Here is a 27,246-nt window from a genome sequence, read left to right on the forward strand (position 1 = left end):
TGTGTACATGTGTATGTGTGTACATGTATGTGTGTGTTTATGTGTATGTGTGTGTTTATGTGTATGTGTGTGTACATGTATGTGTGTGTACATGTGTATGTGTGTGTACATGTGTGTTTGTGTTTATGTGTCTGTCCCCTCGAAAAGCCTCGTAGCGTCGACTCGAGGGTACGTAGACCTGCAATCCGTGAGTGCCTCGTCTCCTCTCCCCAATGAGTCTCTCTGTCCCAGCCACACCACCCGCTATCTCCCCATTGCACGTCCCTCGTCTCTCTCCTGTCTCCAGTGGCTTTGGGGTCGCCACCAGCGGGTCCAAGCGAGATGGTGTGATGAGATTACGTGCCGGCTTCTTCGACGCTATCTCGTGTTTCCTCCACCATCGCGTATGTTTTTTTGTGTGTTTGTGATTTTTGTGTGTTTGTGTTTTTTTGTTTTGTGGTTTTTTTTTTTTGGGGGGGGGGGGGGGTTGTGTGTTTTGTTGTGTGTGTGTGTGTTGTTTTGTGTGTGTGTTACGTCGATTGGTGTCTGTCGGTTGTGTGGGTGTTTCTTTGTGTGTGTGTGTGATTGTGTGTGTGTGTGATTGTGTGTGTGTGTGTGTGTGTGTGTGTGTGTGTGTGTGTGTGATTGTGTTTGTTGTCGAGTGGTTAAGGTTGTAAGAGTGGGTGGTTGGTTGAATGCTGCACTATGCTTTTTTTTCGGTATTGTGGATTCTGAAAGTGAAAGTTGTTGTTTTGTTGTTGTATTTTGTATTCTCGCTGACTGTGGGTGGGGTACGTACGTATCCAAGTATAGTTGCTGCATTTGGAGGCGTATGTGCCCCTGCTGGCCCACCTTAGCCGCCGGTATCGAAGCTGAAAAGGGATGATACTGAGGTCTGCGAATGTTATGTTCATATATATGTACATGCACATGTATGTGTGTATGTATATATTGTCCTGTGGACGACCCTATTAAGACAGAGCGTCCACGGATGGAATCGAGCTTAACGAGGCGTTTCCAATTCAATGGCGGATCATACACGAGCGTGGGGGGGGGGGGGGGTTGGGGGAGAATGCCGCGGCTTACCTGATGGTCCGACGATGTCTTCACCCTGAAAATCAATTCAATCCGACGCAGAGGTAAAATGTAGAAAAAGAAATATTTATTAAACGGTACAACATAACAAAGAACGCGACGGAAGAACTAAAACCTAGGTTGGGATCCCACTCACAGACTTCAAATACAGACAATGGGAAGGGTAATAAAATTAACGTTTTGTCGTGTTGTGTATGCGTCTATTCTGTCTGGATGTCGGGTCCGTTCGGCCGTCTAGGCTCCGATGTTCGCGCTCCGTCAGGCCCCCGTACGCCGCTGCCGGCAAGCCTCGCGCCCCTGCGCGATCGCCCGCGAGGTCCCGTGCATGAACGCCCGCGAGGTCCCGTGCATGAACGCCCGCGAGGTCCCGTGCATGAACGCCGCGAGGTCCCGTGCATGAACGCCCGCGAGGTCCCGTGCATGAACGCCCGCGAGGTCCCGTGCATGAACGCCCGCGAGGTCCCGTGCATGAACGCCCGCGAGGTCCTGTGCATGAACGCCGGGCAAGAGGTTCATCGGCGCTCCAATGTCTCCAACGTCCAACAAGCAGGGCAATCTCCGGATCGCAAGAGAAGACGTCCAAACGTGAACGAAAGGCAAGCAGGAAAGAGGTCCAAACGGGAAGGAAGCCAAAATGAGAAGAGCCAACACAAATGGACAGTCCAGAGGAAGAGGGCCAAGGGAAGAGAGAGAATGCCGGCGAGCGAGAGGTTTTACTCGCCGTCACGTGACGTCAGCCCTCCTCTCCTCCAACCAGCGCGGACACCTGAAAGCCCGCTTGGAGTTTGCAAAAAAGCACCGAACGGACTCTCAGACTGAGAGAAACAAGATTCTGTGGTCTGATGAAACCAAGATTGAACTGTTTGGCTTCCCTCTGGCCACTCTGCCATAAAGCCCAGATTGGTGGAGTGTTGCAGTGATGGTTGTCCTTCTGGAAGTTTCTCCCATCTGCACACAGGATCTCTGGAGCTCAGCCAGAGTGACCATCCGGTTCTTGGTCACCTCTCTTACCAAGGCCCTTCTCCCCCGATTGCTCAGTTTGGCCGGACGGCCAGCTCTAGGAAGAGTCCTGGTTGTTCCAAACTTCTTCCATTTAAGAATTACTAGGGCATGCCCGTACTATATATAAGCTAGGACGTGCCCGTACGTGGGTGCCCGTTCCTTGCCAAAAAAAAAAAAAAAAAAAAATTTGTGTAGGGGTGTGTGTGTGTAAACATCCTAGGGCGTGCCCGTACGTGGGTGCAAAAAAACATGCGTGCAAACAACAACAAAAAAAAACTTTGAAACCACGTGGCAGTAACGACCACAGAACCCCCCCCCCTCTATTTACATGAATGGTTTGGTCCATTCGCAACGACCACAGAACCCCCCCCTCTATTTACATGCAATGGTTTGGTCCATTCGCAACGCCAAAGCGAACGGCGAACGGCTAAATCGCCATAGCTCGGTAAGTAATAATAATAATAATAATAATAATAATAATTCATTTATTTTGTATAGCGCTTTTCCAGAAGCCCAAAGGCGCTTTGACAGAGTGGAAAACATAATGCATAACAATACATGAAAACAACAATTGCAAAAAGACAAGAATCAAGAAAACAAACAGCAGCGATATACGGCATATATATAAGACAAGAATCAAAAAGACAAGACAAGAATCAATAGGGAAATATTTAAAGCAAAAGGAGGGAGAAGGAGAAGAGATAGTCAGGGGTTAAATGCTGTGGGTTGAATGTTGAATGCAGCGTTGAACAGGTGGGTCTTTAGTGATGTTTTGAATGTGGTGAGTGAGGAGGAGTCTCTGATGGTGTGAGGTAGTGAGTTCCAGAGGGTGGGAGCAGCGATGGAGAAGGCCCTGTCCCCCCAGGATCTGAATTTGGTCCGGATGGAGGGGGTCAGGAGGTTGGTACCAGCAGAGCGGAGGTTGCGGGTGGGAGTGTGTCTGGAGAGGAGGTCAGCCAGGTAGGATGGGGCCAGGTTATGGAGGGCTTTGTATGTCAAGAGGAGGATTTTGTACTGGATTCTCTGGGGGATGGGGAGCCAGTGAAGCTTGTAAAGGACGGGGGTGATGTGGTCACGGGTCCGGGAATGAGTGAGTAGACGGGCAGCGGAGTTCTGAATGTATTGGAGTTTATTGGTGATTTTTGAGGGTGAACCATAGAGGAGGCTATTGCAGTAGTCCAGACGGGAGGTGATGAAGGCGTGGATGAGGGTTTCTGCAGCCGTGGAGGAGAGGGATGAGCGGAGACGGGCAATGTTTTTCAGGTGAAAGAAGGCTGACTTTGTGATCTGTTTAGTGTATTTGTCGAAGGAAAGGGTTTGGTCAAAGATGACGCCAAGATTCCGGATGTGAGGGGAGGTGGATACTGGGATACCGTCGATGTTGAGGGCAAAGTTATGGGTGGATTTTGTGAGCGTTTTTGGGCCAATGATGATTATTTCAGATTTATCACAGTTAAGCTTGAGGAAGTTGATTTGAAGCCAGGATTTTATTTCAGTGATGCAGTTTGTCAGGATAGAGTGGGTGTCGGTGGAGACGGACTTGGTGGAGATGAAAAGCTGGATGTCATCGGCGAAGCAGTGGAATTGGAGACCATGACGGCGGATTAAGTGACCGAGCGGGGACAGGTAAAGGATGAAGAGGAGGGGGCCAAGAACTGAACCTTGGGGGACACCTTGGGGGAGGGGAGCAGTGGGGGATTTGCAGTTATTGATGGAGATGAACTGGCATCTGTCAGAGAGGTATGATTTAATCCAAGAGAGGGCAGTGCCGGTGACGTTAAAGGTGGATTCAAGTCGGGTGAGGAGGATAGTGTGATCGATGGTGTCAAAGGCAGCGCTGAGGTCGAGGAGGACGAGAATGTTGAGGTTGCCAGCGTCAGAGGAGAGGAGAAGGTCGTTGGTGATTTTGAGGAGAGCAGTTTCAGTACTGTGGTTGGAGCGGAATCCGGATTGGAATGTTTCATACAAGTTATTGGCAGAGAGATGATGTTTGAGTTGAGTGGCTACAGCGCGTTCCAAAACTTTTGACAGAAAGGGTAGGTTGGAGATGGGTCTGAAGTTGTTTAGGGTGTCAGGGTTTAGACCAGGTTTTTTTAGAATGGGGGTAACAGCAGCAATTTTGAGGGAAGGTGGGACGATGCCTGTAGACAGGGAGGAGTTTATTGTTGCAATGATAAGTGGAGAGAGAGCAGGGAGGGAGGCTTTGACAAAGCTGGAGGGGATGGGGTCAAGAGTGCAGGTGGCAGTTTTCATTCCTATGAGGAGTTCAGAGAGGTCAGTAGGAGAGATTGGGGAGAACCGAGACAGGGGATGGCAGGACAAGGGGGGGCAGGTGGTTGGAGGGGGAGCGGGTGCGGCGGTGGTCAAGCTGTTGTAGATGTTGTCAATTTTGCGTTGGAAGAAAGAGAGGAAGGAGATGCAGTTGTCTACTGTGAATGACTGGGTGGTGGTGTTCAGGGGGCGGAGGAGTTTGTTTATTGTCGAGAAGAGTGCTTTTGGGTTTCCGGAGCCAGAGTGGATAATTTGAGAGTAGTAGGCAGAGCGGGCGCGGGAGAGGGCATCTTTGTAGTGTTGTATGTGGTCCTTGTAGGCTTGGGAGTGAACTGTGAGACCCGTTTTATTGCGGAGTCTTTCAAGTTGGCGAGCACGAGTTTTCATCAGGTGGAGTTCAGGGGTAAACCAGGGAGCAGAATGGGTGAAAGAAACTGTTTTGGTTTTTGCAGGCGCAAGCTGGTCAAGGCAGGAGGAGAGAGTGTGGTTGTAGTAGTCAGTGAGGTCGGAAGGGGTGTGGAGGTCAATGAAGGGAGAAGTGGACATTTTTTCAGAGAGGGTGGATGAGAATGAGGTAGGTGAAAGAGCGTTTAGCTTACGGAAGTTGATTGTGCGATAATGCCTTGGTGTTGGGGCGGGGATGTTGATGGTCAGAGTGATGGCTAAGTGGTCAGAGAGGGTGAGGTCGGAGCCATAGAGATGGTGCAAATTTAATCCAGTGGAGCAGACAAGGTCCAAAATGTGACCACGGATATGGGTAGGAAAGTCGACATGTTGAGTGAGGTTAAAGCAGGTGAGTAAATCAGTGAAGTCAGTGGTTATTGTGGAGTCAGTGGAGTCCATGTGGATATTGAAATCACCAAGGAGGAGGATTGAGGGGGAGAGGGAACATAGCTGGGTCAGAAAGTAGGAGAAGTCAGACAGGAATGATGGGTGTGGTTTGGGAGGGCGGTAGACGACAGCCATGACTGACTGCGTGTGACCAGAGAGTTTTAAAGCCAGGTGTTCAAATGATGGAGCAGATGAGATGGAGATGAGGTTGGTCTTGATGTCTTGACGGTGGATAACGGCAATTCCACCACCTCGGCCCTCCGAGCGTGGTTTATTGACGTAGGAATATCCATTGGGTGTGGTGAGGTTGAGTGTGTAGTAGTCCAGAGGTTGTTGCCAGGTTTCGGTGAGACAGAGAAAGTCCAGTTTGTTATCCAGGATGTATTCGTTCAGGATGAGGCATTTATTGTTGAGGGACCGGGTGTTGAACAGGGTGAGCTTGATGTTGTTTTGAACAGCAGGGATGAATTCAGGTGATTTAGCCAGGGTTCGTAGGCAAGAGGTGCGATCGTGTGGGTTGCTGTGACCAGGTGCGCTGGGACGAAGAGTGAGAGTGCGCTGAGCCGACCAGAGGACGGGGATGGAGTGACCTGATTGCAAATAAACAAACTTGCGACCGGAGCCACGGTGAATGTACCTGGGTCGTCGGAGGAGTCCATTTGATTTGATGGCAGAGATGCATGATGGGGTGGAGCGGGTATTGAGCAGAAGAAGCCTTGCGGCGGAGTACTTCAGAGCCATGCCAGGCAGGAGCGAAGGGACGAGTACGAGGCCAAGGTCGAGGAGGCAAAGCGGCAAACGCAGCGGCAAACGACTGCAGCCGCTAATCAAGACCACAGCGGCAAACAAGGCCACAAGGCCACCGGCAAACAAGGCCACGGCCACAATCAACGGGAGCGGGCCTTTCGAATTCCGTATTCCGTACCATCAAAAGCAGATTCCGTTATCCAGCCGGAGAACACGCGGCACGTGCGGGTGTGAAAAGGCAGGACAGGTGTGAGATGTCAGGTCAGAAAGGTAGAAGCAGACCCTGTACATCCATCCAGTCGGAGAAGCGGCGAATATGCAACGCCAGCGTCCTCTCGCAACCGAACCCGGAAGTGTATGTAAGTACTTGTCCGATTAATTTCAAACCTTGAAAAGGCACATCCTCGGGTCCCCAGCAATATACCTGGCAAGTTTCAAGTATATCGGACCGGTAGTTGTCGAGAAACAGCGGTCACAGACAAACATACACACATACAAACACACATACAAACACACATACACACATACACACAGAGATTAATGGAATTATAGATAGATGGAGGCCACTGCGCTCTTGGGAACCTTCAATGCAGCAGAGATTTTTTTGTAGGCTTCCCCAGATCTGTGCCTCAACACAATCCTGTCTTTGAGCTCTGCAGGCAGTTCCTTCGACCGCACGGCTTGGTTTTTGCTCTGATATGCATTGTCAGCTGTGAGACCTTATATAGACAGGTGTGTGCCTTTCCAAATCATGTCCAATCAATTGAATTTACCACAGGTGGACTCCAATAAGGTGTAGAAACATCTCAAAGATGATCAAGAGAAATGGGAGGCACCTGAGCTAAATTTCAAGTGTCATAGCAAAGGGTCTGAATACTTATGTCAGTGTGATATTTCAGTTTTTTCTTTTTAATAAATTTGCAAAACTTTCTGAAATCCTGTTTTCTCTTTGTCGTTATGGGGTATTGAGTGTAGATTGATGAGGGAAAAAATGAATTTAAACGATTTCAGCAAAAGGCTGCAACATAACAAAATGTGAAAAAAGTGAAGGGGTCCAAATACTTTCTGAATGCACTGTATGTGGTTGGCTAATTGTTTTTAAAAAGGGGAGGGAAATGTTATGTTGGGAATTCACATGTTGGGAAAACGGCAGTGACGTCATGGGAAATAGAAGTGTCAGTTGGTTTTGCAGAGTGGGAGGATCTGAGAGGACTCAGGGGTTTTTATGGCCTCATGGCTGCTGTGCCGTGTTGCAAGTTACTGATTAAACCATTGATGTTCCATGCAAGTACGTTTCGCGTGAGTACTGGATACAACTCGGTAACATAGGCTATGTGGCCGTGGCCTCATTCAGGGGTGTGGGGGACCAGGAGAGGGGCGTAAATTCTCTATGTTGATGTGTACCATTTAGCGCCACCTGATGATGGTGACAGAGGGCATTACAATTTCCTTTTTACCTGTGCAACACTGAGTTTATGAAGCATTTTGCGCGGGAAAATTTTTCCTTCTTCCGTTCCCCTTCTCCACCTAAACGAAGGGGCCTGTCAAAGCTAGAGTCCCTTTATAGAGAGAGTAGCGACAACTAACGATTTGACGCCATTTTGAGTCCATTAAGTGCGGAGCCGCCGTATGGCGCTAGTGCATTGAACCGTGTATTCCATTATGTTCTCTATGTATGAGAGATGGGAATGGTCTTTTCCATGTTGATAATGAACAAATTATGTGAAGATGACAAAATAGAAGATTTATGACAACTAAGAGCCATATGATAAAGAAGGAAATCACAGAGCTGGTTGTGATTTAACAGTCACAGACATTTAGAACCATGACAAAGAAGGAATGAAGTAGACAGGTACACGTGCTGCTTATTTCAGCCTCATTTTAATTTCAGGGAGGCGAGAGCGAGACTCGACCTCTCACCTCCCTGCTTATACATGTACATGTACAATACAATGTTAAGAGTTATCTTTGTATTTCTGCAGTTGTTTGACCTTGTTTATCGTGTGTGGGTATATATTTGTGTTTGTTTAATTTTCATATTTAAATTATTAATCTAAACTTTGCTGCATCTTGCCGATCATATATTAATCCCACCAAAATTAGATTAGCCCCCCGGCCCCCTCTTTCCCTCTTTCCCTCTTTCCCTCCAGCTATCTATCTATCTATATCTATATCTATATCTCTCTCTCTCTCTCTCTCTCTCTCGCGCCCCCTGCTGGCTGTTAGCTGTTGGGCGTGGCAAGATGGCAGCCGTGCATGTGTGGTGAGGTGTGAGCTGCTCCAACCTTTGATCTTTCTACCCCCCCCCCCCCCCCTTGCTCGTTGTCTTTCTTAATTTCTGTTTCTTCCACTTTTCTTCTTATCCTCACGTTTGCCTACTCTCTGTCTGCCCCCACCACCCCAGTTCAACAACCCGCTGCTGCAACTCCTCATCCTACCCGTTCTATCCTACCCGTCCTACCCTCCCTCTGCCCGCTCCCCCCCCCACACCCCTCCCTTCCCCCCCCACACCTCCCCTTTCCCCCCTAGTACATCCCTTGCATGTGTTGCTGTCTCGATTCTTTTTCTTTCTCTTCTAGCTTTTTCTACTTTTTTCCTCTGAGATACAGAGAGAGAGAGAGAGCCCACACCTTTCGGTGAGGTCGACGGGTGAGTCGTATTCCTATCGACACTCTAAGGAGTTGCGATGGGTTTTCGCCCCTTTCCTCATTAAGAGGTGTGTTTTACCGCGTTCGTTTTCTCGTGCTGGTACATGCCGAGTGGCGTTTTCCTTGCGGTTTTTTTCCCCCTTGCTTTACAGAAAACTATACCCGACCACTCCCCTTTTTCCCCCGACCCCTTCCTTTTCCCCCGACCCCAACTCGGCTTAGCCCGGGTAATTTGAATTAGTAAAATGTCGACACGTTCCCCGTATGCGGCTTTCGAAGCTCTCACACGGAAGCATGGCGTGGTGTGCGTTCCTCCCGATGAGGTTAGTGTGGAACACATTGTTATTGCTATTGGGAATATCATTGGAATGGAAAAGATCCGTGCAGCGTCACGGATGAATAAACGTATCGTTGTTTTTTTAGCCGAAGAAAGCCTCGTGCATGAGGTTGTCGCGGCTGGTCTGTCCACAGACAATGGACATTTCGTCTTAGTTTCCCCACTCGATACCCCAGCTGTCAAAATACTCCTATCCAACGTCCCCCCGTTTGTAAAAAATGAGTCGCTGTTAGCGGAACTATCGCGCTATGGTACAGTCGTGTCCCAGATCAAAATGCTGCCGCTGGGCTGTCGGAGTGAACAGGCGAAGCACGTCATGTCTTTCCGACGCCAGGCATACATTGTACTTCCCACATCCAACGTGGACAAAGTATTAAACGTGGTAATTAAATTCCGTATAAAAGATCACGACTACCAAGTATATGCGTCAACCGAGACATTAAAATGCTTCACTTGTGGAAAGTTCGGACATTTAAAACGTTTCTGTCCCCGAACTGCACCCTCTGTGATCGAGCAGACAGGCTCTCTAGACAATACTGTGCCCCCTCTACCTCTCAACACTGACGGACAAACTACCCCAACTACTGTCCCAGACCCCCCACTACCTCCCAACACTGACGGACAAACTACCCCAACTACTGTCTCAGACCCCCCACTACCTCCCAACACTGACGGTCAAACTCCCCCAACTACTGTCTCGGATGACATCGCACCAAATTTAACGACCGCTGATAAAACGAACATGAACATCTGGGATGGGTTTACACTTGTTTCCTCATTAAGGAAGAGAAAAACACCCCAGGATTCAGTTACACCTCGTAACGAAAAGGTGGTAGTTTTTCAGTCAAACATTGCGGGAATGCCTCTGTCCGACCAAACTACTACCAGCAACCGGTACGAACTGCTCATGCATGAGAATGTAGATCCCCAGCCCTTACCTGAGACTTTCCCCCACAATGCAACGGAGGGGAATTACATCCCTCCTCAAGGGAAAATTAAAGCTGTTCCGTGTCCTTCTGTGAATGATGCCGAAGTGCATCAAGACCCGATCGTAAAAATAGGAGGAAACGTGATAGCAGAAAACCTGATCGTACTTCCAGCGGCTCCAATTTCTGAGCACAATGAAAATATTCTAACCCCAGCAGTACCTGTGCTGGCGGTCTTACATAACATGCCTGAGCACATTGGTAAAACTGATGGAGAACCTCAAACTGTCAAACCGGCGACGGTTTCCCCCGCACCCCTCCCACTACCCGAAGCTCCTTCAATTCCACTACCCCCCCCTGCTCCTATTAATATGGAGCAGGATGACACCTGCACAGCACAAGTTACCTCAGAGCCCCAAGAACCAGGAATTGAAAGTTTCCCAGACAGTGGTTCCGACATGTCAGATGAGGAATCTTACGAAATTGAGGAGTTCCCTACAACAAGCGAATCCAACGTCTTACCAGCCCAAATATTGAAATTCCTCAACCACACTTTTAGAAAGAGACACGTAGACATTAAAGATCACTTCTCTGACCTGCACGGGTTTATCGACACGGCAAGGAACATCATCCGCCGGCCTAGCGACCACCATTTCACAGAAGCCCAATGTAGCAGGCTGAAAAAGTACATTGTGAGAGCAAAAGATGAACAAAACAAATGAGATTTGGAAGCTTAAATATAAATGGTGGCGCGAGTCAGCTGCGCAAACTCCAAGTGGTGAACCTTGCACTACAGAAAACTTTAGACGTACTTTTCTTGCAGGAAACCCACACTACGCCAGCATCCCATGCAGAATGGAACCGGATGATGAAAACGACCAATTTTTTTAGTGATGCTAATTCCCGAACTGCGGGAGTGGCTTTTCTTTTGAATCCCCATTTCCATCCATCAAAACTTTCCTTTAAAAACATAATCCCGGGGCATCTAGCCTCCCTAGAATTTGTTATTAATAACACAAATTTTACTTTGTTGAACGTTTATGCCCCTTCAAATAGCACTGAGCGGCAACGCTTCTACGCTAGATTAGGGCCTTATATGAGGCAAATAGACCTGCACAGGTGTATTGTAATGGCAGGTGACTTTAACTGCACTCTACAACCAAACCTAGATAGGAACGGTGCGGAGCCCCATCCCGGACCAGCTAAATTATTAGCAGAGATAATAAGGGATTTTAAGCTTCAGGATCTTTGGCGGCAACAAAATCCCACGACGCATCAATTTACCTGGAGCAAGATCACAAACAACCAAGTATCCCTAGCTAGGCTCGACCGGATCTATATAAATTCACCATTTTTTAATCTCTCCCCTACCACTGGAATTTTGCCTTCTGGTTTTTCAGATCACCATTTAATTACTGTGAATTACCATTCACATCTGTCCTTGAATCGCCATTCTTTCTGGAAGCTTAATGTCACCATCTTAGAAAACCCCTCCTTTAGGGCTGCTTTCAAAGACGTATGGTCTGTTCTATTAAATCAAAAACACCAGTTTACAGATCAGCGTTTGTGGTGGGACAACATAAAGGCCCAATGTAGAGGATTTTGTCAACAATTTTGTTTCCTAAGAACACAAGAGGAACGTAGAACAAAGGCTACTTTAGAAAAGGAAATTCTACAAATTCAAACAAATTTAAAAACTCACTCTTCTCCCCAACAAGAACTGAGACTGAAAGAAAAGAAAGCTTTCCTTAATACAATAATTGAGAACCAAACCCAAGGGGCATTAAAAAGATTACGGTTTCAGCAGCTCAACCTTTTGGACACGCCAACCCGATATTTCTTTGATTTTGAATCGAAGGCTCCTCACCCCCAAATTACTGCTCTAAAACGCCCTGACAATTCTGTCATCACTCACCCTGAAGGAATCAAGAGGGAAGCTAGACTCTTTTTCTCCAACCTTTACAAAACAAAAGAAGTTGACCTAAATGGTGTCTCTCACTTATTTGACGGTGTTTCCACCTTAACCCCAGAGCAAAGGCAGAGCCTGGAGAAACCACTCACACTTGAGGAACTCTCCATCGCATTAAAGAGCCTTGGCAAAGGGAAATCACCTGGCATCGACGGTCTACCGTCAGAATTTTTCGAATCTTTCTGGGACCTAATTGGCCCTGAACTGCTATCAGTCTTCCAGGAAAGCCTCGAAAAGAAGGAACTCCCGCTGAGCTGCAGAAGAGCAGTACTTACCTTGCTTCCAAAGAAAGGCGACCCTTTACTCATCTCCCAGTGGAGGCCAATATCACTACTATGTACTGATTACAAGATCTTTTCCAAAGCTATTGCCTTACGTTTTTCACCCTTCCTAAAGAACATTGTAGACATGGACCAAACTTATTGTGTTCCTGGTCGTAATATCCATGACAGTATTTCTGTTATTCGTGATTTGATTGATGTTTGTGATATTCATCATGAAAGTGTTGGCCTTGTTTTCCTAGATCAGGAGAAGGCTTTTGATTACGTCTCGCATGAATACTTGTCCGAAGTCTTAAATCGATTTGGTTTTGGACCCTTTATTTTATCATGTATACATATGTGTTATTCAAACGTATCTGCCCTGCTAAACATAAATAATGAGCTTGTGCCCCCCTTTTGTATTAAAAGAGGTGTGAGGCAGGGCTGCCCACTGTCAGGTGCTTTGTACACCCTTTCCCTTGAACCCCTCTTAAACACGCTTCGAAAGTCTTTGACTGGTTTCACTGTGAGAGGTTTAAACCACACTATAAAGACTATTGCCTACGCTGATGATATATGTGTGTGTATCAAAAACTCTGATGATATTGCTAAGATGATGCATGCTTTAGCACTTTTTAACAGAGCCTCATCAGCAAAAATCAATTGGAAAAAGACTGAGGCACTGTGGCTCGAATCCCTTTCCCACCCCCCATTCTCCCCACCCCCCCCTTCACCCCCGCTTCTCCCCACAAATATTGCTTGGAGAAGAGATGGGATCAAGTTTTTGGGAGTTTTTCTAGGTCCTGGAGATTTCATCAGGCATAACTGGGAAGGTTTGCCTGAACGCATTGAACTGCTTTTAATAAAATGGAAAGGCCTACTCCGCCAATTGTCTTACCGCGGCAGAGTATTGGTCATAAACAACCTGGTTACCTCCATTCTGTGGCACAAGGTCTTGGCTCTGCAACCACCTGCTGGGTTAATCGACGGAATACAGAAGAGCGTCACTCATTTCTTCTGGTCTGGAATGCATTGGCTACGACCGGAAAGATTAAATTTGCCGATACCTGAGGGTGGTCAAGGACTTGTCAATGTAAAATGCCGAATCATGGCTTTTCGTCTACGTACGATATGGTCCATTTTGCATGAGCCTGTTGTGCTTTGGAGGCAACTTGCATGCTGCATTTTGGGTCGGTTTGAGAATTTCGGTCATGCTAAGGAGCTTTTTCTAATGGACTTGACAATGTTTGATCTCTCTTCACTCCCCTCTTTCTACCGAAGTTTGTTAAATGCATGGCAAGCTCTCAAAAGCCATCGGGATCGTACTACGTACGAGAGATCCATGTTCTTCAACGAGCCACTGTTTTGCAACTCACTTTTTGAAGGTTTTGGAAGCAGCAGGGCCTTCATTCAAAAGTTTGTGGCTGCATCAATAACCAAAGTGTGCCACCTTAGAGACGATGCAAATGACAAGTGGCTAAGTGTTGCTGCTATTGCCTTGGCGACTGGCGTCAGATCATCTCGCCAACTAGACAGATGTCTAAGGGTGGTGCTTCATGCCTACGGTACCTCCCAACCTTGGTTGGTTCGTCCTGTACCTCCCTCTGAGCCGAGCCTCTCTCCTTTCCCCAACCTTCTTTTGTCGGCCTCTGAAAACTTGGAGCCAATAAATTTTGGCCGTTCCTTTTCCTCTTCCAGTGGTAACCGCAAAACCTTATATTTCCAATGTTTAAAAGCTCTTTTCCCCTCCTTGTCTTCCCCAGCACCTTGTAAGTGGTCTGCAGTCCTGCCACACACTCCTCCTTTCTCCCCAAACTGGGGATGGTATTATAAAAATCCTGTGCCAAAACGTGCTGGTGATCTCCAATGGAGAATCGCACATTGGATAATACCCACAAACTCTCTCATTCACCGCTTTTCACAAGCGACAAGTGATCAGTGTCCCTTTTGTGGACAGAGAGAAACCTTGGCCCATGCGTATATTCAATGCAGTCGTTTAACTCCTCTCTTTGTTTTCTTGAAAGTGCTATTTGCACGTCTTTCCATTGATTTCAATTTTCCAATGTTTATTTTAGGGCCAAGTGGCCCCTTAAACATCCAAGCAACAATTCTTGCAAACTTCTTTATCTCCCAAGCAAAATTGGCAATTTACAAAACCAGAAAATCAAAGATAAACAATGACTTGTACAGTACAGATACTGTAGCAATGCTCAGAGCTTTTTGCGAGAGCCGGATAAAACTTGATTTTTACTGTTATTCGCTTTCCAGCCAACTTGAACTTTTTGAAAGAATGTGGTGTGTAAAGGATTTTTGTGAAATATCTGAGGGTCATTTGGTGCTTTCTCTCTAGTCCTTATTAAATATCCTTCTGTGTTTTTTTTTGGTAGCTTAACAGTTTGTTGGTTTTGACTTCCCGAATGGTAAAATTGCATGTAACTGTTTTGTTTATTTTGTTTTGACTGTAAAAAATCTTCATTTTATACTTTTGTAATAAAAGGACATAAAAGTCAAAAAAGTCTCTCTCTCTCTCTCTCTCTCTCTCTCTCTCTCTCTCTCTCTTTCTCTCTTTCTCTCTTTCTCTCTTTCTCTCTTTCTCTCTTTCTCTCTCTCTCTCTCTCTCTCTCTCGCGCCCCCTGCTGGCCGTTCGTGTGTTGGGCGTGGCAAGATGGCGTGCACTGGTGTTCGTGTGCTGTAGCTCCGTGCTTGTGTTGTGTTGTCCCCCTGTCCCCCACCCCCCCCCCCCCCATTCCTTCCTTTCCTATCGCGCCTTTGTCGTGTCCTTCTTTACCACCTGTACCCCTTTCCCCCCCCCCCTTGAGACAGAGAGAGTGAGAGAAGAGCCCAAAGGTGAGAGCAGACCCGTTCGGTTCAGTTTACCTGCTCCGTCGGTGCTGTTTACCTTACTCGCGTCGTGTGAACTTTATTATTCATTATTTCATTTCGACTTTATTTATTTTGTGTCCTTTCCGCCTGGTCAAGGTGGAAAGGTGAGACATCGCCGTTATGGCGAGTGTTCGTGCACGGCAGGAAGGGTTTGAAACCCTAACAAGGAAGCATGCTTTCGTGTGTGTCCCTCCCGAAGGTGTTCCTACCGAGGACATTATCCTAGCTGTAGGGAATGTTATCGGCGATGAAAATGTCCGCGCCGCGTCGCGGATGAACCAAAAGTTTGTTGTTTTCGTGTCGGACGAGAAGTTCGTGCATGATGTTGTTAGTACCGGTCTGTCATTGAAAGGTGGGCAGTTCGTCATGGTTTCCCCGATGGACACACCGGCGATTAAAGTTATTATTTCAAATGTCGCTCCGTTTATCACAGATGATAAATTAATGGCTGTTCTGACCCGGTATGGAACTGTTGTTTCCCGAATCTCGATGATTCCCCTGGGATGTCGGATGAACGAATGAAACATGTTATGAGTTTCCGGAGACAAGTATTCATGGTGCTTCCTGATCGCGGCGACGATACAGGACTAAACATCTCGTTTAAAATTTCGGTAAATGATCGTCAATATCAAATGTACGCTTCGTCAGGCACCTTAACGTGCTTCCTTTGTGGAGCCTTCGGACACGTTAAAAGGTTTTGCCCCAAAGCATCTTGTACGAAGTGCGGCAAATTGGGACACACCAATGTGGGCTGTAAAAAAGAAAACGCCCCGACCGTGCTTCCTCATGCCTCGACCGTGCTTCCTCACGCCTCGACCGTGCTTCCTCACGCCTCGACCGTGCTTCCTCACGCCTCGACCGTGCTCCCCGACGCTCAAACCGTGCTCCCCGACGCTCAAACCGTGCTTCCTGGCGCTCAAACCGTGCTACCTGAAGCCCCGACCGTGCTTCCGACGCCCCGACTGTGCTTCCTGATGTCCCAACTGTGCTTCCCGAGGTCCCGACTACGCTTCCCGAAGCCCCAACCGTGCTACCTGAAGCCCCAACCGTGCTACCCGAAGCCCCAACCGTGCTTCCCGAAGCCCCGACTGTGCTTCCCGACGCCACGACTGTGCTTCCCGACGCCCCGACCGTGCTTCCCGACGCCCCGGTGCTACCCAAACCCAGTGAGATGGCACTTGGTGATGCTAGTACTGCTGACGAACCCATGAATGAAGAACTTGTCATACTGACCAAAAAACGGAAAGCACCACTAACAAATAGCTCCGATGGTGCGATAAAGAAGGCTGTCTTGGGCAGAGACACTGTCTCTGCAAAAGAGGGCAAAACGTTTACAGCAAACGAAAATATCGAACGCCAAAGTGGTAAAGAAGATGTTACTGATTTCCCAAGCTCTGAGAATAAAGCCGACATTGATCCGAACAATGCGGCCATTTTTGAGCCTGAACGCGAAACCCCACCGGTCCCCCCTCCAGTAGCTGAGCGGACTGGTGACCAAACAAATTGCTCTGTCTCACAAACAGAAATCGTAACCCCGGCTACGCAGAGATCTGCAGCCATTTGCCAAAGCACACATAAAGAAAGTAAGCACCAGTCTGCTCGTGAGTGTGCACCAGAGTACCCAACGAAATCTCAGGAGATGCCTCCAGAGGAGCTTGTGAGAGCTGCAAGTAAGGCCCAAGATCCAGGTGGGACATTATCAGACCTGTCAGAGTCTGAGGACGAGGTGGAAGTGACTGAGCTGTCACAGTCATCAGCATCTCAGTCACAGATACCCCCCCAACACATCGTGTCGTTTCTAGCCGAAACGTACAGACAGCGTAACATAGTCATTAAAGACCATTTTGACGATTTGGCTGCATTCATCCACACTGCAAAATCCATAATTAAAACGCCTGAACAATTCGACCTGAATAAGTCACAATACCACAGGTTAAGAAAATTCATCACACGTGCAGGTGTAGAGTGTTCCCAGCCACAGGCTGATTTCATCAATACAGGATGAAAACTATAAAACTCGCAACCTTAAATATTAACGGTGGTGGTGCTAGACACCTCCGCCAGGTCCAAGTAAAAAACATATTTCAACGGAAAAAGGTGGATGTGATCTTACTTCAAGAAACTCACATCACACCAAATGTGGAACATAACTGGCATCAACTTTTTAAGAGCCAATGCTATTTCAGCAATTTATCAGCTTCATCTGCTGGAATCGGCTTCTTGCTGAAGCCAGGCCTCGTGTGTGAGTCATGCCATTTTCAGGAGGTAATAAATGGTCGGCTTAGCTCTCTCAAACTAGTAAGCCATAACTTCCATTACACTATTTTTAATGTGTATGCGCCAAGTGATAGCGTAGAGCGTAAGTCCTTCTTCACCGCAATGATAAATCACTTAAGATCAGTTGATTTTGATCATTGTGTGTGTGTCGGAGGTGATTTCAATTGCACCTTCGACCCATCGGTTGACAGAAATTCTGCCGAACCCCATCCTGAGTCCCATGTACACTTATCCAATTTTTTTAGCACAATGGGCCTCGTTGATGTTTGGCGGTTGCACCACCCAAGCACATCCCAGTACACCTGGTGTCGATGCGCCAATAGTCGAGTATCCTTGGCAAGGCTTGACAGATGGTACATCAACGTACCCTTTAAAAATACTGCGGTTTCTTCAAATATTTTTCCTTCCGTGTTTTCAGACCATCATATGGTAACCCTAAACCTTTCCTTTCCTCAACCCGCAAGTAGGAGCGCTTATTGGAAGTTTAATGTTAGACTTCTAGAAGATGGTATGTTTAAGGAAGCCTTTCGTGTTTTCTGGGCAAGTCTAGTAGCAAAGAAATCTTCCTTTTCTTCATCCAGCATATGGTGGGATAACATGAAATCTCAAATTCGGGTTTTTTGTCAATGTTTCCAATCACACAGCACAAACGACAAGCACATTACAATGGCCCGGTTGGAATTGGATATTCTACATTTGGAGAATAAATTGGCTCATGAAAACAATGACGCCAATTACCGGTTATTGCTTGTAAAGAAAGCTCTTTTAAGGGAGTTAGTTCAAGAGAAAGCAGCCGGAACATTAATTAGACTTAGAATACAGAATGTAAAGTTATCAGACACCCCAAACAAGTCTTTCTTTCATTTAGAATCCTTAAGCAAGCCATCACGGCTAATCTCTTCTGTTTTGGACTCAAGAGGCAACGTTGTTGTCAACGAAGATGATGTTAGAATAAACATTATTGAATTCTTTACAAAACTTTTTGAGGAGCAGACTGTTTGTAATGATACAATGATGGATTTAACCTCTCACCTCCCCTCCCTAACTGAGGCTCAACGGTTGGAGCTTGACCTACCAATCACCCTCCTTGAGCTAACCTGTGCTCTTGCTGCCATGGATTCAGGGAAAGCTCCGGGTATTGACGGTCTACCTCCCGAATTCTTTCTGACATTTTGGGACCTTTTAGGCCCTGAGTTGCTGAATGTTTTGGACACTTCTATACAGACTAGTATAATGCCGCTGAGTCTAAGAAGAGCCGTAGTGTGCTTGCTCCCGAAAACTGAAGATCCCCGACTTTTGGTGAACTGGCGACCGATCTCCCTGCTGTGCACAGACTACAAGCTTTTTTCAAAAGTACTAGCTAATCGACTAAAAAAGGTTATCGGTGATCTAGTACTGCCAGAACAGAGTTACTGTGTTCCTGGAAGATCCATCCATGATAATATTTCTTTAATTAGAGATCTCATTGATGGTAACCGTGTTAAAGAAGACTTTGGAATGATGTCGCTTGATCTTGAAAAGGCATTTGACAGTATCGACCATAAGTTTATGCATCATGTGTTACAGGCATGCGGCCTCGGAGCAAACTTTCGTTCCTACATTTCCTTGCTATACACGGATGTATTTAGTTTAATTAAGATTAATAATGTGCTGGCTCCCCCCATCAAGGTTCGGAGAGGGGTCCGGCAAGGGTGCCCAGTCTCTGGTTTATTGTTTGCTCTTTCTTTAGAGCCTCTTCTCAATCTACTGAGAAAGAAGATTTCTGGAATAGCACTCACTCCCATGAGTGCACCGCTAACCCTATGTGCTTATGCGGATGACGTCTGCATCTTTGTAAAAGATAAGGATGATATCGATATCGTTGTTGAGTGCCTGTCAAAGTTTCACGCTGCCTCCTCTTTAAAAATCAATTGGAACAAGAGCAAGACGTTATGGATACCCTCCCTTTATCGCAACCTTCTTCAGCCTGTACCACAGCCGCCCCCATCCCTCCCCGCAGGGTTGCTGTGGGGAAGTGAGGGAATTAAGTACTTGGGCATATTCCTTGGTTCCCCACAGTATGCTCAAAGAAATTGGGACGGGGTAATTGAGCAAGTGGGAGAAAGATTGAACCGATGGAAAAGGGTTTTACCTCATTTGTCCTTCAAGGGCCGTGTGCTAGTGATCAACAACTTAGTTGCCACAATGTTGTGGCATAAGTTCATCTGCCTGCAACCGCCGGAGGCCCTACTCAAAGCACTCCAGGGCAAACTGGTGGACTTCTTCTGGGGAGGCTACCACTGGCTACGACCCGATGTGATATGTCGCCCCTCGGCTGAGGGTGGCCACAACCTCGTCGACATCAAAGCCCGCCTAATGGCCTTCCGGCTGCGGTCCATTCAACGTCTCCTCTACATGGAACATCTGCCAGGCCGGCTCCCTGCACGCCTTGTACTGCAGCGAGCGGGTAGGCTCGGGTACGGGTTTGAACTCTTTCAAATGAACCTCCAGCATGTCGACATATCGGTTCTCCCTGCTTTTTACCAAAGCCTCTTAAATGCCTGGCAGAGCCTTTCTGTGAGTCGTCAGGCGGACACATATGTAACGAAAATGCTGGCACACGAGCCTTTGTTCTATAACCCTCTCTTTCCCGACATTCCAAAGAGTCGAGATTTTTGCCAACACTTTATAGCAGCTGGTATTGTGAAGGTGCGGCATCTCCGACATGACTCAGGGTATGGTTGGAAATCCGTAAGTGAAATCGCCCGACCTGACAGGGATTTGGTCCCATAGGATGATTGCAAAAATTTTGAGGAAAATGATTCAGTTGGGACGGCAACTTGGCCTAACTTGGACTCGAGGTACAGAAGAAGATCCAAATGAGCCGACAGTGCCTAAATTAATTGTTGAACCCATTCAAAACGATTTGCCCCCTGTTAGCGATGGGTCAAAGCTTTTCCAGACAATGGACAGCAAGGGCATCTACAAGATGTGCCTCAAGCTGTTAAATGGGAACCCGTCGCTAAATGGAGTTATCCGATGGAAAGGATTGTTACCCGGAGGACCCCCCTCCAAACCTATCTGGGAAGCCATGTACAGTGAGCCCACATCCAAAAGAACAGGTGATCTCCAGTGGCGTTTGGCCCACTGGATTGTTCCCTCCAACATGTTTATTAGACATTTTTCTCCTGTATCTGTTTGTTGTCCCTTCTGTGCAGTCAATGAAGATTTGTTTCATGCATTCATAGACTGTGTACGATTATTTCCTTTGTTTCATTGGTTGAATTATATTGCACACAAAATGCATATTACTTTTTCTTTGAGAAATTTCATCTTTTGGTTTTGCCCCTAAACAAGATCCTGTATCTAAACTGTTTAGTTTCCTAATAGCAACTGCGAAACTTGCTGTTTATTTAACAAGAAAAGATAAACTATCTGGCAAACCGACAGAGCACTGCAATATCATGTTGTCTTTTAATGCATTGGTCTCAGCAAGATTGAAACTTGAGTTTACCTTTTCCAACGTGACCGGAAATCTTCAAAACTTTATTGATACTTGGTGTGTCGGTGGTTTTTGTGGAGTTGAAGAAAAACGAATTGAAAATACTGTTATGAGATACTGATTATGTTTCTTATTTGATGATCATTTGGTGGTTCTTCTTTTTGTTGGCAGTATTGATTTGATTGTAAAACACGTATATTGTTACTTTTTATATTTTTATAATAAAAAGACTCAAAGTCTCTCTCTCTCTCTCTCTCTCTCTCTCTCTCTCTCTCACACACACACACACACACACACACACACACACACACACACACACACACACACACACACACACACACACACACACACACACACACACTCTAATACATCTACATATGAGGGGGGGGGAATGGGGGAGGAGGAGGAGGGGGGCGGAATGGGATGAAGGGGCAATGGGAGAGAGGGGAAATGGGAGGAGGGGGGAATGGGAGGAGGGGGGAATGGGGGGTTGGAAGGGGCCATGGCAAGGAGAGGGGGTAGGGGGATGGGGGGGGGGGGGAGAGAGGAGGTTAGGGGGATGGGGGGAGAGGAGGGGGGATGGGGGAGAGGAGGAAAGGGGGGGAAGGATGAGAAGAGGTAAAAGGGAGGGCAGGAGTTAAAGGGGGGGGAAAGGGAGGAGCGAAGGGGGGATAGGGGGAGGGAGAAAGGGTGGCAGGGGGAGGGAGAGGGAGAGGAAGAGGAGGAGGGTGGAAGGAGGATTAGGAGCTCGATGGAGCAGCGAGCGAGCACTTTATGTGTGTGTGTGTGTGTGTGTGTGTGTGTGTGTGTGTGTGTACACGCATATGGGACCATTGCCACCATCACACTGACCTGGCAGAGAACTGACGAAGAAGTTACTTTCCATCCAACACGACTGACTCTGTTCTCCCAGATTTTCTGTCTTTTAGCATCTGATGGAAATCTATACATCTTGAATCCTTTCTCCGTTCTATTTGTGCACCCACAGGCGCTACAACCTGTCATTTTGTCGTAAAATCGATGTAAAACACGAATGAGAACGCTGCATACAGCGGGAACGTTAAAACGCTGACCGATATGCGTCCGATCCTGATCCTGTCCGCGATGGACTCAAAATGGCTCCACGCAATCACGTGACTAGATTTTTCCGGACCCTCTATGTCGCAACTCTGTATATAAAGGGACTCTAGTCAAAGCCACCCCCCCCCCCCCAAATATGTATATGTAATATATATTTTCCCTCCCTCTCTCCTCACCTCCCGTTTCCACACCCCCCCGCTCCCTTCCTCACCCTTCCCTCTCCCCCCCCACCCTCCCGCTTCCTCCTCCCCACACCCTCCCGCTTCCTCCTCCCCCCCACCCTCCCGCTTCCTCCTCCCCCCCACCCTCCCGCTTCCTCCCCCCCCCCACCCTCCCGCTTCCTCCCGCTTCCTCCCCCCCCACCCTCCCGCTTCCTCCCCCCCACACCCTCCCGCTTCCTCCCCCCCACACCCTCCCGCTTCCTCCCCCCCCGCCCTCCCGCTTCCCCCCCCGCCCTCCCGCTTCCTCCCCCCCCCGCCCTCCCGCTTCCTCCCCCCACTCCGCCCTCCCGCTTCCTCCCCCCACTCCGCCCTCCCGCTTCCTCCCCCCACTCCGCCCTCCCGCTTCCTCCCCCCACTCCGCCCTCCCCCCACTCCGCCCTCCCGCTTCCTCCCCCCACTCCGCCCTCCCGCTTCCTCCCCCCACTCCGCCCTCCCGCTTCCTCCCCCCACTCCGCCCTCCCGCTTCCTCCCCCCACTCCGCCCTCCCGCTTCCTCCCCCACTCCCGCTTCCTCCCCCCACTCCGCCCTCCCGCTTCCTCCCCCCACTCCGCCCTCCCGCTTCCTCCCCCCACTCCGCCCTCCCGCTTCCTCCCCCCACTCCGCCCTCCCGCTTCCTCCCCCCACTCCGACCTCCCGCTTCCTCCCCCCACTCCGCCCTCCCGCTTCATCCCCCCTCCCGCTTCCTCCCCCCACTCCGCCCTCCCGCTTCCTCCCCCCACTCCGCCCTCCCGCTTCCTCCCCCCACTCCGCCCTCCCGCTTCCTCCCCCCACTCCGCCCTCCCGCTTCCTCCCCCCACTCCGCCCTCCCACTTCCTCCGCCACTCCCGCTTCCTCCCCCCTTCCTGAGGGTGCAGGCAGTGCGAATCTGCTGAACTGTTGGACCAGGGAAGAACACAAGGAACTGCAGAAACTTCCAAGAACGCACGAAATGCCGTTTCTGGCGATCAATTTTTTTTAATTTCCTGGGGTCCCGACCTGTAGTTTCATGCATCCTGGTGAAATATTGTGTGCATCGAGAATATTGTGTGCAGTTTTGATCACGACATGTGAGAGGATGTAGCTGCTATAGAGAGGGTTCAGCGCAGGGTGACAAGGATTCATTGTGGGCCTATCTAGACCAGGGTGACAAGGATTGATTGTGGGCCTATCTAGACCAGGGTGAAAAGGATTGATTGTGGGCCTATCTAGACCAGGGTGACAAGGATTGATTGTGGGCCTATCTAGACCAGGGTGACAAGGATTGATTGTGGGCCTATCTAGACTAGGGTGACTAGGATTGATTGTGGGCCTATCCAGACCAGGGTGACTAGGATTGATTGTGGGCCTAGGTAGACCAGGGTGACAAGGATTGATTGTGAGCCGAGGTAGACCAGGGTGACTAGGATTGATTGTGGGCCTAGGTAGACCAGGGTGACTAGGATTGATTGTGGGCCTATCTAGACCAGGGTGACAAGGATTGATTGTGGGCCTATCTAGACCAGGGTGACAAGGATTGATTGTGGGCCTATCTAGACTAGGGTGACTAGGATTGATTGTGGGCCTATCCAGACCAGGGTGACTAGGATTGATTGTGGGCCTAGGTAGACCAGGGTGACAAGGATTGATTGTGAGCCGAGGTAGACCAGGGTGACTAGGATTGATTGTGGGCCTAGGTAGACCAGGGTGACTAGGATTGATTGTGGGCCTATCTAGACCAGGGTGACTACGATTGACTCTGGGCCTAGATAGACACAGCTATGAGGAGCGGCTGAAGGAGACAGGGTTTTGTACATTGGAATGAAGGTGGTGCGAGGGAATATGATGGAGATGTTTAAAACAACTAGTGGGTCCATTGATTCATTGGACCAAATTTTCATTGGTGTGATCAATGTAGGAACTCGTGGCAATCACAGTTTTGTGTATCACACACACTGGCTTCGGAAAGTCCCAATACAGCCCTATACCCCTGCATTAAAACTATTATTAGTATTAATTAACAAAGCTTTGTTGCAATGTTATCATTCTTTTTGGAATGGGAATGCCATGCCCTGGAAGGACCTATTGAGCTCCTCGAAACACCTTAACGTGGCGTGCGTTTAGAAACGGGGGAATTTGTCGGAGAATGTCAACAGATCGAATGTCCACACCTCAAGAACAATGTCAAAGATTTAATGAACTGGAAAACTCACTCGAAAATATAATAAGGATTACAACTGTTTAGCAGTACTATGCCGGTGTACGCACCCAGCACCCTACCCCGTATCCAGCAATCCTCTGCCCGATTCGGTTGCATTTCGTCTTTTATAGTTTTTTTTTTTTTTTTTTTTAGACAAAAGGAATTCTTCTGTGCTTTGAGGTGTCAGACTGGATGACGAGGGTCGAACAAGGGGTCAGGGATTTGAGAAGTTGTCACCGTCAGCATGGTAAAACATCTGTTGTTAATTCAACTCCGGCCATTTGAGATATTAAGCTTTTAAAGATGAAAAGATCACACACACACGGTACTTTGCGTGCCGGCGCTAGTCGGGCGAAACAACGTTCTTTTACATATTCCTTCTCCACAGATCATCAATGTCGTCTTTATTTCTTTCTATTTCAAACAACAGCAACACACGATATCTATAATTCATAATGCAGATTACTCAAAGATTTATCACCAATTATACTCTTGACCTTTATTGGCAATATAGTTGTGGTTTTGCAAAAAAGAATGAACACCCTAAAGCGCGGCGTTACGCGCGCTGTTTGTAAACAAGTAGGAAGCGGACAACGCGGTAATTTGTAAGAGTCTTTATTCAAGAGCTCACTGTAACACTGAACTCTCAGGGCTGCGCGCCCCGTGTATATCGTGAGGCCACGCCTCTCTCCCGGGCGTGGCCCACCCCCACTCGGTGTGCGGGGTGATGTCACCACGTCAGTGCTTTCGTGTCCGCCACACGCGCCCCCCCAGAATCCCCGCGCACCTGAAGGGCCAGTTTGCGGGGCAAACGGATGACCCGGCCGAAGCGCCCCCTGGCGACTGGCGGCGTCTGGGATGCAGGGATGCCATCTGGGATGCCTCCGGCTGCCCCTGGGATGGGTGCAGGACCGGGGGGCGGCGTGGCGGCGCGGTGCCGGGGGTCCGCCCGCAGGGGGGCGGCCCCGACGCGGGGGTCGGGCCACTGGCGGTGGATGGTCCACGTCGAGGTGGGCCGGCTTGAGGCGGTCCACAGAAACGCGGTCAGGAGTACCGCCGATGTCCAGGGTGAAGTGCTTCACCCCGGTCTCCAGCACGCGGAAAGGCCCGTCGTACGGGGGCCGCAGTGGTGTCCGGTGGGCATCGTGGCGGACGAAGACGTACTCCGCCGTGCGAAGCTCCGGGTCGACAGGCTCCCCTGGGTGCTGCTGGGCCTCCGGACGGCGCCCAAGGAGGACCTGCGCGCATCCGCGGCGGAGTTGGTCTTCGGGCAACCGCTGCGGGTGCCGGGCGAGTTCCTCCCCGACTCCACGGCACCATGCACAGCAGCGCTCCGCTCTGCAGGAGACCGCCCAGCGTGTTAATTACACAACAACATGTAGCCTGCAGTAGTCAGTTATTTCATATTAAATGTAAAGATTAGCTCCCTTCCCATTGTGGAGTAATTAAAGCAGATATGCATTGAGTTTAGGCAGGATTCAAACCTTCGTGTAGTTGAAGGAAGATTCGTGTGCAAGGAGGCGTGGCCACAAGCACAGTCCACGTGATCAACCGTGACTGTGGTAGGCGTGGCTAAAGGAACTGCCACGTCACCAGCAGGTAACCAATGAGAGGGTGTGGACACGTCGCCAACAAGCAACCAATGAGAGGTCGTGGAAATGTAAAACAACCAATCGGGTCTGGACTTTTCCCGAGCAAACTTCGACGCAATCTACCAGAATTGCCTCGGCCAATCGGAGCCTGTGGAACATTCTAAGGTTTTCAACCTGATATAAACCCCATGTCCATCGCACTTTCTCTCTCTTTGCTCTCCCTCATTGTCGACCGTTGAGCTGGCTGTCCGACGTGCTGGTTCGTCCTTCCTGCGCTGAATTCATCCGTCCTGGATCGTCGTTCGTCCTGCAGACCTCCTTCAAGCCGCGCATCCTGAACAGGCCGTGAAATGCACGCGGAAGCTGGCGAACCCAAGTCCGCGGCTGCACGTTGCTCGGTATGAGTTTAACTTGTGTGATTCATTCCCCCGTGTGTGTGTGCAAGGCGCCTGTTGGGATTTAGGCTAGGTAAGAATTGATAAGCCTGCCTCTCGTCCTTTATCTGTGCTTCTTGTAAATAAAACGTGTACATTTTGTTTTCCTTTCAAACCTGTTCGTGTACGTCTTTTCTCCCATTGGCCCAGCATTGTTCGAAACCAAATCCGGTTGCTCAATCAGGTCCGTATATCACGCAGGTTAACGCCGCGACCCACACCGTGCGATCCGCTCGGCGCACCATAAGGTGGGAACGCGGAGGTTCATTTCCCGGTCTTTCTAACCACGTGGTCTTGAATGTATTTGGGTCGTGACCAATAACCCTTCACCCGTGGTTGGGGGATTGGCATTTGAAGTTGCTTAGCAACCCATCGATCGCGAGTTTAGTCGCGGCCGGCGGCCTGTGGACCCGGTGTCTGAGGGGAACCGGGGACTTCACCACCAGCACCCCTTAGTACGTCGACAGAACCGGGAGCTGGAACCAGCAATACATGTTGAAGATTATAATGATTGGTGTCATGAGATGTGTTCATTAAAAACAAGTGGAAGATACCATCATTCAAAATTTACCATCGTCTTTAAAACAGCATTTATTACCTCTGAGAATTAAAACATATGATAAAACAAATTTGAAACAAGATGCAGGTGATAACTCACCTTCTCTTGAAAACACCTCACCACAGGTGGGAGTCAAATCGAACTCCCACAAATTATTCCAGATTATTTATAGTTAATAATCAACTCAGATCAAAATCATTTTGAGGCATCACTTTCCACATCAGAAAGCTCCAGTAGCACTCCAAAAAACCACGACACATACACAGCCACACACGTACAAACACAAACACGTACGTACACACACAAACCACGTACAAACACAGACACGTACGTACACACACAGACACGTACGTACACACACACACGTACAAACACAGACACGTACGTACACACACACAGACGTACAAACACAAACACGTACGTACACACACACGTACAAACACAGACACGTACGTACACGCACACACACAAACACGTACGTACACACATACACGTACAA

The 27,246-nt window shown here is 48.6% G+C and overlaps 1 protein-coding gene across 1 annotated transcript in view; it reads left to right on the top strand.

Annotated features, from left to right (window-relative positions):
* The window catches only part of NCS1 (neuronal calcium sensor 1), a 76,938-nt gene extending 53,962 nt beyond the window's left edge, over positions 1-22,976 (top strand). Inside the window, exon 7 of the mRNA XM_078766956.1 lies at positions 22,862-22,976. Within this exon, the coding sequence (XP_078623082.1) occupies positions 22,862-22,879 (18 nt within the window). The 3' untranslated portion in view covers positions 22,880-22,976. The remainder of the gene's footprint in view (positions 1-22,861) is intronic.
* The last annotated feature ends 4,270 nt before the right edge of the window (positions 22,977-27,246 follow it).

This window comes from Myxine glutinosa, chromosome 13 (genome assembly GCF_964187855.1).
Source record: "Myxine glutinosa chromosome 13, kmMyxGlut1.1, whole genome shotgun sequence".
Classification (NCBI taxonomy): Eukaryota; Metazoa; Chordata; class Myxini; order Myxiniformes; family Myxinidae; genus Myxine; species Myxine glutinosa.